Source organism: Neofelis nebulosa, chromosome 2 (genome assembly GCF_028018385.1).
Source record: "Neofelis nebulosa isolate mNeoNeb1 chromosome 2, mNeoNeb1.pri, whole genome shotgun sequence".
Lineage (NCBI taxonomy): Eukaryota > Metazoa > Chordata > Mammalia > Carnivora > Felidae > Neofelis > Neofelis nebulosa.
The window spans coordinates 35,349,613-35,363,217 of record NC_080783.1 but is presented as its reverse complement, the minus strand read 5'-3'; the positions used below and the strand labels follow the sequence as shown (position 1 = coordinate 35,363,217).

Sequence of the window (13,605 nt, the reverse complement as noted above, 5' to 3'; positions counted from 1 at the left end):
AGTATCCAACTTCGCCTCAGGTCATGGTCTTGGCAGTTCATGAGTTTGAGCCTCACGTTGGGCTCTGTGCTGACAGCTCAGAGCCTGGAGCCTGCTAAGGATTCTGTGTCTCCCTCTCTCTCTGCGCCTCCCCTGCTCACACTGTGTCTCTTTCTCTCTCTTTCTCTCATTCATTCAAAAATAAACATTAAAAAATTTTTCGAAAACAGGTAGTAAATGGAGAAAATGGACGTAATTCTGACTGGGTCCAAAGTCTACGCTCTAAACCCATGTGCTGTGTGGCCCTGGATGCATAAAATGGGTTGCAGAATGAATGGTACAGTCTTTCTGGAAAATATTATTTCCATTTTGGGACCACCTTTTGTGCTGGGGTTTTTTTCTGAACATGCTCTGTTTCTTTTGTCTCGATGGGCACACTTGTATTTATTCTGTGAGCAGTCACTCTGAAGGCTGGCTCTTAACTCAGGTCACTAGGATCATACTGAGTGAAAATGCATGGGATTCCAGAGCAGGAGAAATGCTGCCCCAACTCAGGCGATGCCCCACCAGGGGTGGCTGCTGCCACAGGGCTGGATCTCTTGCCCAGGGAGCCTCACTTTTCTGCTCTTTCCAGGAACTCCAGAAAGGAAACTGGAAAAGTTGATGAAGCATTTAGAGTGGTTGATAAAATTCTAGAAGCTAAAGCTATCTGAAAAAAGTGATGAGACGGGAAGCAGCCCTGGAAGCTTTCTAAACATGGCTAGTTTCTTGCTACTTTTACCTTTTAGAAACCATATAGAAATCAGCGTAGGTGGATGTTGCTCCTCAGGAACAGGCATTTCATTCACATGAGCATTTCCCTCTGTCTCGTGTGTGTGTGTGTGTGTGTGTGTGTGTGTGTGTGTGTGTGTGTGTGTAGAGCACAGCAGGGAGGCAAAGTGGGAGGCACGACACCCTATACTGTGCACTGACTGCCTGCCTTGTCATGGCTCCAGTTGTTCCAGGATGTTGTCTCTTTTTCTGTTCACGACCACCCTGCAGATTGGAAAACTGAGGCTCAGAGTGTTTATGGAGCATGAACACAGCCATACAGCAGCTGCTAAGTGACAAAGCTGGTCATCAAATTGATGCTTTTCTTAGGATTTCCAAAGCCTGTGTTTCTTTCTCTTCCATCCTCTCTCTCTCTGACTTCTCTCCATTCCTTCCAGAATTCCTTCCTTCCTTTAGGTATATATGTAATTCAAATGAAATTTCCCTCTTACAAAATAGTTGATTTGAATTTTCCAGTGATCTATTTTGAAATAATTTAAAATTTACAGAAAGGTTGCAGAAACATTAAGAAACCCCCAGTTATTCTTTATCCAGATTTACCAGTTATTAACACTTTACTACACTTTTCTTTATCATTCTCTCTCTTTCTGTACACACACACATTTTTTCCAAGTCATTTGAGAGTAAGTTACGTGCTTGTTTATACCTAAATACCTAAAGCATGTATTTCCTAAGAGTAAGAATATATCTTACATAAACAGTTATCAAAATCAGAACATTAACATCAACACAATACTATTAGTTAATCAACAGACCTTATTCAAATTTTGCCACTTGTCTCAGTCATGTCCTTTATAGCAAAAAAATAAATGTACCATCGGTCTTAAATAACACATATTTTCCTCACTATGCTCTGCTGTCATCCATGCTAGAAAGCATCCTTAACGCCTGCCATGCAGGATTTGACTTACAGAGATGTGTTGCTGGGTAGGTATGGGCTTTCTGTGCCACATCTCAGGGCAGAGAAGAACTCATTTAGCATTGTCTGTCTTTAAGTGAATTCCCAGGATATAGGCCTCTAGTGCGTGTTTGGAACTACTATCTCATAATTTTTCTCTCCAGCCCTGATCCCAAGTTCACGAGGAGTCCTAAGACTAACCATCCCTGAGTGTATAGCCAGAGCTCTGTCAGCTGTAATCAGTCCAACCACTTGAGGTCAAAGCCCATCATGTTTCTTAATTCCATAGCTGTATTAAACCTGAACATGGTCACAGGCTGCCTGGATAATGTCACCTGGAAGCTATAGAAAAGACCCCTTGCACCATCACCCAGCCTTATTAGCTGTGTGACTCGGCAAAGCCCATCTCCTTGCTTTAAAATTATATATAAATAAAATAATACTGATCTCAAAGATCCATTGTGAAGATTCTAAGACATAACACAAGCATGCTTGGCATAGAGCTTGGCACGTAATATGAGATCCATAACTGTAAGGGGTAATTACTACTAGGTTTAGATGTTTTTGTCATTCTCCAGACAGTGTTGTCTGCTACAGAACTAACACACTGGCAGGCACCCCCAGTGTTTCCCAGTATGAGACATTTATGGGACCTGCCTGGAGATTTCTGTGCCCCCTTTATGGAATTCTGGAGTTGGAGGGTTCAGGGTAGCACAGGAATGTTTTTGACAAGTTTTCATAGTGCTTCAGGTGATTCTTAGGGTCAGTAAAATGTGGCAAACACTTGAAGGATAGGTCTGCTTTTTGGGAGAAGAGGAGAAAGCATCTTTAGCATAAAGCGATGATGGTGTGAGCATCTTGGAAATATCTGTGTTTAAGAGGGTTCCTCCCTTTGTGCCATTCTATGTTCTTGCCTCCATTCCTGCCATATGTGTTTTTGGGTGAATTCAATTATTGTTCTTTCCCTTGACATCTTTAACTATTTTATTCAGTTAAGTAATATATTCAGTCCGTCTTTTACTTGAATTTTAATTTGTATCCTACCCCTTATCCTATTTATAAATATAAAAGTGATACAGGATGCTTTAAAAGGAATATTTATACTACTTTTAAGTATTCGTCTTCTTAACTCAGTAGTTTGAGGTATTTTTTTTCTTACTATGCAGTTGTCATTTGGATTAAGAATTTTTGGCCACTAGGGGCGCCTGGGTGGCTCAGTCGGGTAAGTGTGGGACTTCAGCTCAGGTCATGATCTCATGGTCTGTGGGTTTGGGTTCAAGTTCCGCATCAGGCTTTGTGCTGACAGTTCAGAGCCTGGAGTCTGCTTCAGATTCTGTGTCTCCCTCTCTCTGCCTCTCCCCCACTCATGGTCTGTCTCTCTCCATCTCTTAAAAATGAATAAAGGTTAAAAAAAAGTTAAAGAATTTTTGGCCTTGTATTTCAATGAGTGGTAACTGGAGGTAATAGTTGTAACAGCACTTTTTTTGCTCTCAAACAAATATTTAAAAGATAAAATATGTGGAACACTATATCAGGTCTTTGTTCTTGAAGGGAGTGATATTATTGTGTTTTTTCCACTATTAAAAAATATGTCGACCCTTCCTAACCCTGATGTCACAGCACTTGAGGGGCATTAAAAACCCCCATTCATAAAGAGACAGCTGAGGCTGGGAGGCAGGTGACTGAGCAGGTATCAAACTGATCTAATTTCCCAGCTCTGAAGTTAACATCCCTCTCTACAGGATGCCACTTCTTATTTCCCTCTAAAATTCCATTAGCTGGGATGGGCTTTCCACTGGAGAGCACAGAAGAGAATCTGTACAATAGGATTTGCAAGAGATCTAGGAGCTCTGAAACCCAGATTATCTTCCCCACATCCTGTCCTACTGGGCATAATACAGATAGACTCCTTCATATCCAAATGGCTTTTCAGTCTTTAAGGGCCTCTTATTAAAATGGAAATATTCCTGGAGGAATCCCTCCTAAACCCATAGTGGGATAACATTTTATGTTGGGGATTAGTTGATCAAATTAGTTGAGAAAAACACCTAGGGAGTCAGAGAGGGAGGGCACCATGGGAGGAGGGCTGCAGGGTGGGTGGTGAATGTAACAGTATTCTAAAACTTTTCTGCTTTACAGGTGTAGCAGAAACAGCTCTGTACAATACTTTTTAGTTTTGTTTTGTTTTTTTTTTAATTTTTTTTTTTAACATTTATTTATTTTTGAGACAGAGAGAGACAGAGCATGAACAGGGGAGGGGCAGAGAGAGAGAGAGAGACACAGAATCGGAAACAGGCTCCAGGCTCTGAGCTGTCAGCACAGAGCCCGGCGCGGGGCTTGAACTCACGGACCGAGAGATCATGACCTGAGCGGAAGTCGGACGCTTAACCGACCAAGCCACCCAGGCGCCCCTAGTTTTTATTTTTTTAATGTTTATTTTATTTTTGAGAGAGCAAAATGGAGAGCATGCACATGAGAGAGAGAGTGTATGAGCACGAGTGTACAAGCGGGAGGGAGAGAGAGAGAAAGAAACAGAGGATCTGAAGCAGGCTCCATGCTGACAGCAGAGAGCGATGAGGGGCTTGAACTCTCAAACTGCAAGATCATGACCTGAGCCAAAGTCAGACGTTTAACCAAATGAGCCACCCAGGCACCCCTAGCTTTTTATTTTTTAAGTGAAGTAGGTATTTAACAAAACAAATTCTGAGTAGATAGGTCAGGACTCTAATATTGCAAGAATTTGAGCCCACTGACTGGATTTTTCAATGTACAATCTTTGATAAAAGCTTTAATAAAATTGAGATTTGAGTTTTTGGCATTTTAATCTTTATGTTTTATAAATAAAACATAATCTCATTTTTCTGTATTTTTTCTTTACTTAGATTTGGGGTAAGATAGGAAATCCAGACTCCAATACAAAAGATTTCCTTGGGAATCTCCCTTAAACAATTTGCAAATCACTGTTATTAGATAAATTTTTAATTTGTTAAAGTTCTGCCTTCTACCTAACATAACGGCTAGTCATTATTATATTCTAGTTTTTTCTCTGTTTAATTTTTTCTCCCATCTTCCAATTTGATATATCTGATCTTTTTGTCTAGTTTTCTTGGTGGTAGTTCTAGGTGTAAATTTTACATACACATATGTATATATGAAACATTATATCTGGCAGCAACATTTTATCAGTTTACATCTAAAAATCTTAACATTTCATAACATCATTTTACTCTCATTTATAAATAGTCTTAAGAAATTTCCTCTTTATACATTGAGTACCACATAAAGCAAGGTTATAATTTTGCTTCAAATGCAATTTATAAAATTCAAGAGAAGAAAGCTAATTGTGTTTACCTGTATTTGTTGTCTTTCCATTGTTCTCCCTCCTTCCTGATGTTCCAAGATTCCTTAAAAAAAAAAATCACTTCTTGGGGCACCTGGGTGGCTCAGTCAGTTAAGTGTCCAACTTCAGCTCAGGTCTTATCTCACCATTTGTGAGTTCGAGCCCTACATTGGGCTCCGTGCTGACAGCTCAGAACCTGGAGCCTGATTCAGATTCTGTGTCTCCCTCTCTCTCTGTCCCTCCCCCACTCTCACTCTGTGTCTCTCTCTCTCTCAAAAATAAATAAACATTAACAAATTTTTTTAAATCATTTTTGTCTGCTTCAAAAACTGTTCCTTAGCCGTTATTAGGACATGTCTGTTTAAGACAAATTAATTTTCCTTCATCTAAGAATGCCTTGATTTCTTTTTCATTCTTGAACAATATTTTCACTGGGTATAGATTTCTGAGTTTACAGGTCTTTTAGCAGTTGAAGAAAGATGTACCATTTCCACTGGCCTCCATGGTCTCTAATGAGAAATCTGCCTTTTGAAGTATTTTCTCCTATAGATAAGATACTGTTTTTCTCTGTCTGCTTTCAAGATATTTTCTTGTTTTTACTTTTCAGAAGTTTGACTCTAATGTATCTCAGCATGGATTTCTTTGGATTTATCATATTTTAAAATATTTGCTCAGCTTCTTGAATCTATAGGTTTGTGCCTTTTGCCAAGTTTAGGACATTTTCAACCATTATTTCTTCAAATATTTGACGTCAGTGACCCAAATGTTCAATCTTTTATTATAGTTATACAGGTTCCTGAAGCTCTGCTCATTATAGTTTCAGTCTGTTTTCTTTCTGATGTTCAGGGTAGGCAGTTTCTTTTATTCTATATTCTTGGTCACTGATTATTTGCTCTGTTGTCTCTATTCTGTTGTTGAGCTTTTCCATTGAGCCTCTTAAATTTGGGTTGTTGTATTTCTTAGCTCTAAAATTTCCATTTGGCCCTTTTTATATCTTCTCTTTCTTTGCTGAAATTTTCCATTTTCCCATTTGTTTTAAGTGTTTATGTAAATGCTCACTGAAGCATTTTTATTACGACTGCTTTAAAATCCTTGTCAGATTATTCTAACATCTGTGTCATCTCAGTGTTGGCATCACTTGATTGTCTTTTCTCATTCAAGTTGAGTTCTTGGTATAATAAATGATTTTCAATTGTATTCTGGACACTTGAGTATTATGTTGTAAGACTCTGGATCTTAGGTGAATCTTCTATTTTACAGAACACCTCTGACCCTGTGTTGGTAGGAAAAAGGGGGTTGCCCTGTTATTGCTGGGTGAAGGGTGGAAGTCCTGATTCCTCATATGGTCTCCACCGACACCACCACAACACAGGGTTTGGGGCATCCCATTACAGCCTGACAAGGGTGGATGTCTAGATTTTGCATTCAACTTTTTCCGATAGGGATGGGGCCACGGTTTTTTTTTTTTCTGTAGTGTTTTGCTAGAGCAGAGTGGTTATTGTATAAAAGTTTTCTTGCTAGGTTTCCCATCTCTTGGTCCTTTGGCTGGAGAAAGTAGGCTTTTCTTGGGGCTTTTCTTTCTGTCTTTTCATATTGAAATTTTGGGATTGCTGGCTTCTCTGGCACCAACTCTGTGATATATGAAGCAAACAACAACAACAAAGAACATGAACTCACTGAACTCACCATGTGTCTTTCCTTGGGTCCCAGAGTTCCTAAGGGTCTGCCTTCTTCTCTCTACATTTTAGAGTCTTCTTCTCTATTTCTTTTATATATAAATAAAGAAGGCTGTTAGCTGTACTTAGGACAAAGAACCAAGAGAAGTGCATCTAGTCCATCTCATCTTGGACCAGAAATCTCCTTGCCATCACATTTTGACTGACTCTAGAATGTCACACATCTTTTTCTAGGGCTCTGTGACCTGCCGTATTGGCAGACCTAACAGATACCCTTATAGAACCGTACTTAAAATCTGCAGATATAATGAAGCTAAGTGTTGTTTATGACCCTTAACTGTGTAGCCTGCTCTTTCTCCATAATGGAATAACAACTGGGGAATGCTACCTGTTCTAGCTGAAAGCCTTCTTGACTGGGGTGTACTTTCCTATAACAGGTGAAATATGTATGGGACGTCAAGGACACTTTTATATGGAATCCCAAAGTATGCTTGTTGTTCCCAAAAGAGAGGATCAAGAAATTGATGTCTGTGTTTCTACAGTTTCTGAAATACATACAGGTAATAATGGGGCCATTGTGGAAGGGATGTGGTTAAAGGTTTCTGCTGGCTAAATACACCTGAGCAATTAGAGACCCCAAAAAAGTCTTAAGGAACTGAAAGAATTTGGAATACTAACAGCCCTGTCCATTTGGGTATCAATAGCTGCATCATTTCAAAGCTTTTAAGAGAGTATTATGAAAGTCTGGGCTTTTTGTTTATGGAACTGTAACTCCAGAACCAGTTATGGAGGCAGTAGGTCTCTTTTGCTATACTCTTGGCATTGGTAAGAATACAAAAGAGAAAAGAGGAAGTCCTGCCCTCTAAAGCTTATAAGTACCTAACTCACATGAAGCAGTTAGAAAATGGTATTGGACAGAATGCAACTGAGTACTAAATCATCTAAGTCAGAGTTTACACAGAAGGAAGAATTAAAAGAATAGAGTGCTGAGAGCTAGAATCATCCAGAAAGTCCATGAAGATGAAGTCTTAAGTTTGGATCTGCAGTGAGAATGAGGTTTGTCTACATGGTGAAAAAAGAGGCCAATTCTAGGCAATTCTACACCAAAATAAAATGCCACTCACTCACTCATTCCTTCTGTAAACATGTATTGCCTGTGTCTTATATACCAGGCAGCATGCATGTAAGAAAGGAGGAATGGCACAAAGACTGCCCAAGCTGGAATAAAGGATGCATTTAGGAGTGGCTGGTTTAAGTATCAGGGTAAAAGCAAGGGGAACAAAGCAAAAGTGTTGACTTAGTAGGTCATACGCACCAGTGTTATTACCAGAGCAGGTGGACATGTGGGAATGTGGGGAAAGAGGCCTTTTAGAAGCTAGAACATTAAGAAGGGTCAAGTGAGCCCCACTCCAGTCCTGTCTGCTCCTCACTCCCTGTGTGATATTGGGCCCATCACTTCATCCTTCTTGGCTCCTCATATACAAACATGAGTTGTTACTATTAAAAGACCTCCAAATGTTAGGATGGCAAGGTAGAGCAAGACCTGCATCCAGGGAAGACCCACTGGCCAACTTTAGCAATAATACAAATGGGAGTTGAGAAATGTGTCCAGTGGAGAAAGCAGAATGTGGGGAAAAGAACCAGGCTGAGAGAGGTTTGCAAGGGCATGAAATCTTGCTGCTTCAGGAAACCTATCCCATGCATTTAGTAGGTAAAGGATACTTTGGTTGGTTCATGGGGAAAATTTTCAAAATTTATTGACACAATCAACAAAAGAAAGCCAGAATAGCCATACTTATATCAGACAATCTAGACTTTAAAATAAATACTGTATCAAGAGATGTAGAAGGGCATTATATCATAATCAAGGGGTCTATCCACCAAGAAGACCTAACAATTGTAAGCATTTATGCGCCAAATGTGGCAGCACCCAAATATGTAAATCAATTAATCACAAACATAAAGAAACTCATCGATAGTAACACCATAATAGTAGGAGACTTCAATACCCCACTCACAGCAATGGACAGATCATCTAATCAAAAAATCAACAAGGAAACGATGGCTTTGAATGACACACTGGACCAGATGGACTTAACGGATATATTCAGAACATTTTATCCTAAAGCAGCAGAATATACATTCTTCTCCAGTGCACATGGAACCTTCTCCAGAATAGACCATATACTGGGACACAAATCAGCCCTAAGTAAGTACAAAAAGATAGAGATCATATCATGCATGTTTTCAGACCACAACGCTGTGAAACTCAAAATCAACCACAAGAAAAAATTTAGAAAGGTAACAAATACTTGGAGACTGAAGAACATCCTACCAAAGAATGAATGGGCTAACCAAGAAGTTAAAGAAGAAATTAAAAAGTATATGGGAGTCAATGAAAATGATAACACCACAACCCAAAACCTCTGGGACACAGAAAAGGCAGTCATCAGAAGAAAGTATATAGCAATCCAGGCCTTCCTAAAGAAGGAAGAAAGATCTCAGATACACAACCTAACCTTACACCTTAAGGAGCTGGAAGAAGAACAGCAAATAAAACTCAAAACCAGCAGAGGACAGGAAATAACAAAGATTAGAGCAGAAATTAATGCTATCGAAACAAACAAACAAACAAACAAAAAACCCAAAAAACAGTAGAACAGATCAGAAGCTGGTTCTTTGAAAGAATTAACAAAATTGAGAAACCACTAGCCAGTTTGATCAAGAAGAAAAAGGAAAGGACCCAAATAAGTAAAATCAAGAATGAAAGAGGAGAGATCACAACCAACACAGCAGAAATAAAAACAACAAGAGAATATTGAGCAATTCTATGCCAATAAAATGGGTAATCTGGAAGAAATGGACAAATTCCTAGAAACATATACACTACCAAAACTGAAACAGGAAGAAATAGAAAATTTGGACAGACCCATAACCAGTAAGGAAATTGAATTAGTAATCAAAAATCTGCCAAAAAACAGGAGTCCAGGGCCAGATGGCTTTCCAGGGGAATTCTACCAAACATTTAAGGAAGAGTGAACACCTATTCTCTTGAAGGTGTTCCAAAAAAAGAAATGGAAGGAAAACTTCCAAACTCTTTCTATGAAGCCAGCATTACCTTGATTCTAAAACCAGACAGAGACCCCACTAAAAAGAACTATAGACCAATTTCCCTGATGAACATGGATGCAAAAATCCTCAACAAGATATTAGCCAACCAGCTCCAACAATACATTAAAAAAATTATTCACCACGACCAAGTGGGATTTATACCTGGGATGCAGGGCTGGTTCAATATCCACAAAACAATTAACGTGATTCATCACATCAATAAAAGAAAGGACAATAATCATATGATCCTCCCAATAGATGCAGAGAAAGCATTTGACAAAATACAGCATCCTTTCTTGATAAAAACCCTCAAGAAAGTAGGGATAGAAGGAGCATACCTTGAGATTATAAAAGCCATATATGAATGACCCAATGCTAATCTCATCCTCCATGGGGAAAAACTGAGAGCTTTCCCCCTAAGGTCAGGAACAAGACAGGGATGTCCACTCTCACCACTGTTATTCAACATAGTATTGGAAGTCTTAGCCTCTGCAGTCAGACAACACAGAGAAATAAAAGGCATCCAAATCAGCCAGGAGGAGATCAAACTTTCACTCTTCGCATGATGACATGATACTCTATATGGAAAACCCAAAAAATTCCACCAAAAACTGCTAGAATTGATTCATGAATTCAGCTAAGTTGCAGGATTATAAAATCAATGCACAGAAATCGGTTGCATTCCTATACACCAACAATGAAGCGACAGAAAGAGAAATCAAGGAATCGATCCCATTTACAATTGCACCAAAAACCATAAAATACCTAGGAATAAATCTAACCAAAGAGGTGAAAAATCTATACACTGAAAACTATAGAAAGCTTATGAAAGAAATTGAAGATGACACAAAAAAATGGAAAAAGATTCCATGCTCCTGGATAGGAAGAACAAATATTGTTAAAATGTCAATACTCCCCAAAGCAATCCACATATTCAATGCAATCCCTATCAAAATAACACCAGCATTCTTCACAGAGCCAGAACAAATAATCCTAAAATTTGTATGGAACCAGAAAAGACCCCAAATAGCCAAAGCAATCTTGAAAAAAAACCAAAGCAGGAGGCATCACAATCCCGGATTTCAAGCTATACTACAAAACTGTAATCATCAAGACAGTATGGTACTGGCACAAAAAGAGACACTCAGATCGATGGAACAGAATAGAGAACCCAGAAATGGACCCACAAATGTATGGCCAACTAATCTTTGACAAAGCAGGAAAGAATATCCAATGAAATAAAGACAGCCTCTTCAGCAAGTGGTGCTGGGAGAACTGGACAGCGACATGCAGAAGAATGAACCTGGACCACTTTCTTACACCATACAGAAAAATAAACTCAAAATGGATGAAAGACCTAACTGTAAGACAGGAAGCCATTAAAATCCTCGAGGAGAAGGCAGGCAAAAGCCTCTTTGATCTTGGCCGCAGCAACTTCTTACTCAACACGTCTCTGGAGGCAAGGGAAACAAAAGCAAAAATGAACTCATCAAAATAAAAAGCTTCTGCCCAGAGAAGGAAACAATCAGCAAAACTAAAAGGCAACTGATGGAATGGGAGAAGATATTTGCAAACGACATGTCAGATAAAGGGTTAGTATCCAAAATCTATAAAGAACTTATCAAACTCAACACCCAAAAAACAGTCCAGTGAAGAAATGGGCAAAAGACACGAATAGACCCTTCTCCAAAGAAGACGTCCAGATGGCCAACCAACACATGAAAAAATGCTCAACATCACTCATCATCAGGGCAATACAAATCAAAACCACAGTAATATACCACCTCACACCAGTCAGAATGGCCAACATTAACAAGTCAGGCAACAACAGATGTTGGCGAGGATGTGGAGAAAGGGGAACCCTTTCGCACTGCTGGTAGGAATGCAAGCTGGTGCAGCCACTCCTGAAAACAGTATGGAGGTTCCTCAAAAAATTAAAAATAGAACTACCCTATGACCCAGCAATTGCACTACTAGGCATTTATCCACGGGATAGAGGTGTGCTGTTTCGAAAGGACACGTGCACCTCCATGTTTATAGCAGCACTATCAACAATAGCCAAAGTATGGAAAGAGCCCAAATGTCCATGGATGGATGAATGGATAAAGAAGATGTGGGATATATATACAATGGAGTATTACTCAGCAATCAAAAAGAATGAAATTTTGCCATTTGCGACTACTTGGATGGAACTGGAGGGTATTATGCTAAGTAAAATTAGAGAAGGACAAAAATCATATGACTTCACTCATATGAGGACTTTAAGAGACAAAACAGATGAACATAAGGGAAGGGAAACAAAAATAATATAAAAACGGGGAGGGGGACAAAACAGAAGAGACTCATAAATATGGAGAACAAACTGAGGGTTACAGGAGGGGTCGTGGGAGGGGGGATGGGCTAAATGGGTAAGAGGCACTAAGGAATCAACTCCTGAAATCATCGTTGCACTATATGCTAACTAATTTGGATGTAAATTTTTAAAAATTAAAAATAAAATGAAAAAAATTTATTGACACAAAAATATCACATTTCTGTTGAAGGGACTACTTAATATTAGTGATAGCTAAATACTACTGAGATCAGTTGTGGATGTATGCTTAGGTTATTGGAAATTATCCCATTATTTAGTGTAACCACACAGTTTCTGTAATGTGTACAACATTTTGGAATCAAAACATGTTAAGGCTGCCTGTCTCCCTTGCTGCAGGTGGATCAGATTAATGGGAACTGTTATCATTCACAGGACATAGTTGCTGTGACCTTGAAGCTCCCAGCTAACAAGGTCGTGTGTCATGCAAAGCGTGGTGATGGGATGTTTGAGGGGAAGAGCAATAAAACCGGCATCATGGCAGCCATCACCACATTTGCTGCCAAGTAAGTGGAAAAAATCTGCTAAATAGACAAAAAATAAAAGGAAGTCATGCTGTACATTCTCAATGTTGGGGTTAAGGAGGAAGAATTTGGGTCAAGATTATTTAAAATCACAAATAATACACAAATACATACGGCTGCCAGCTTATTACAACTTTTTAATCTTATATTGTCATACCAGATACTAAGAACTGAAATGAGAATCAGTTACTGAAAAGAATGAAAGCCAGAGTAAAAATACCTGAGGAATAGACAAAAACAAGTCCTAAATGGATGGTGGTTACTTGTCCTTAGCACCTGTATGTATATATAGATCAATTTAACCTTTTGAAAAAAGTTCAATCTTTTATATATGTATTATATATGCACTATATATATATACATATTTATGATCTTTTACATGTATTTCTCTATAATAGTTTGTATATTATATATGATATATATTAAATATATAAATATATGTACATATACATATATTTTCTTGATTTAAATGAAGACTTTGCTTTTGTTATGCTTACCTTTATTTATATTACCATTTTCCTTTAAAGATCTGAAAACATTACCATAGGAAATAGTCTTTGGAGCAGGCATATGTAGAAGTCTTAATTTCTTTGCTGAATAATATGAGTCAGTTCTTGTATCCCATGAAGCAAAAGGACCTTGATTCCCAACCTGTCCTTTCAGAGAGCACTTGGTAATCAGACATCACCCTAGTTCCTCCATTTGTTACCAGCCTATAATGTGGCTTGGGACCACTTGCCTATAGCAGATTTCCATTGTGATAACCATGGGAAGTACTCCCAAGCAAAACCCTAAAGCCTCTGGCACCCAAGACCCTCCCCCACATAAGTAATGAACGCCAGGCATTGTGCCCTGACCTAAGGGGAGGGGAGGCC

At 38.9% G+C, this 13,605-nt stretch overlaps 1 protein-coding gene across 1 annotated transcript in view; it reads left to right on the top strand.

The window, feature by feature from the left end:
* Positions 1–12,760, top strand: part of LOC131490303 (uncharacterized) — a 46,120-nt gene extending 33,360 nt beyond the window's left edge. The window contains exons 6-7 of the mRNA XM_058692549.1: positions 7,162–7,284; positions 12,582–12,760. Of these exons, the coding sequence (XP_058548532.1) occupies positions 7,162–7,284; positions 12,582–12,716 (258 nt within the window). The 3' untranslated portion in view covers positions 12,717–12,760. The remainder of the gene's footprint in view (positions 1–7,161; positions 7,285–12,581) is intronic.
* Positions 12,761–13,605: the final 845 nt, after the last annotated feature.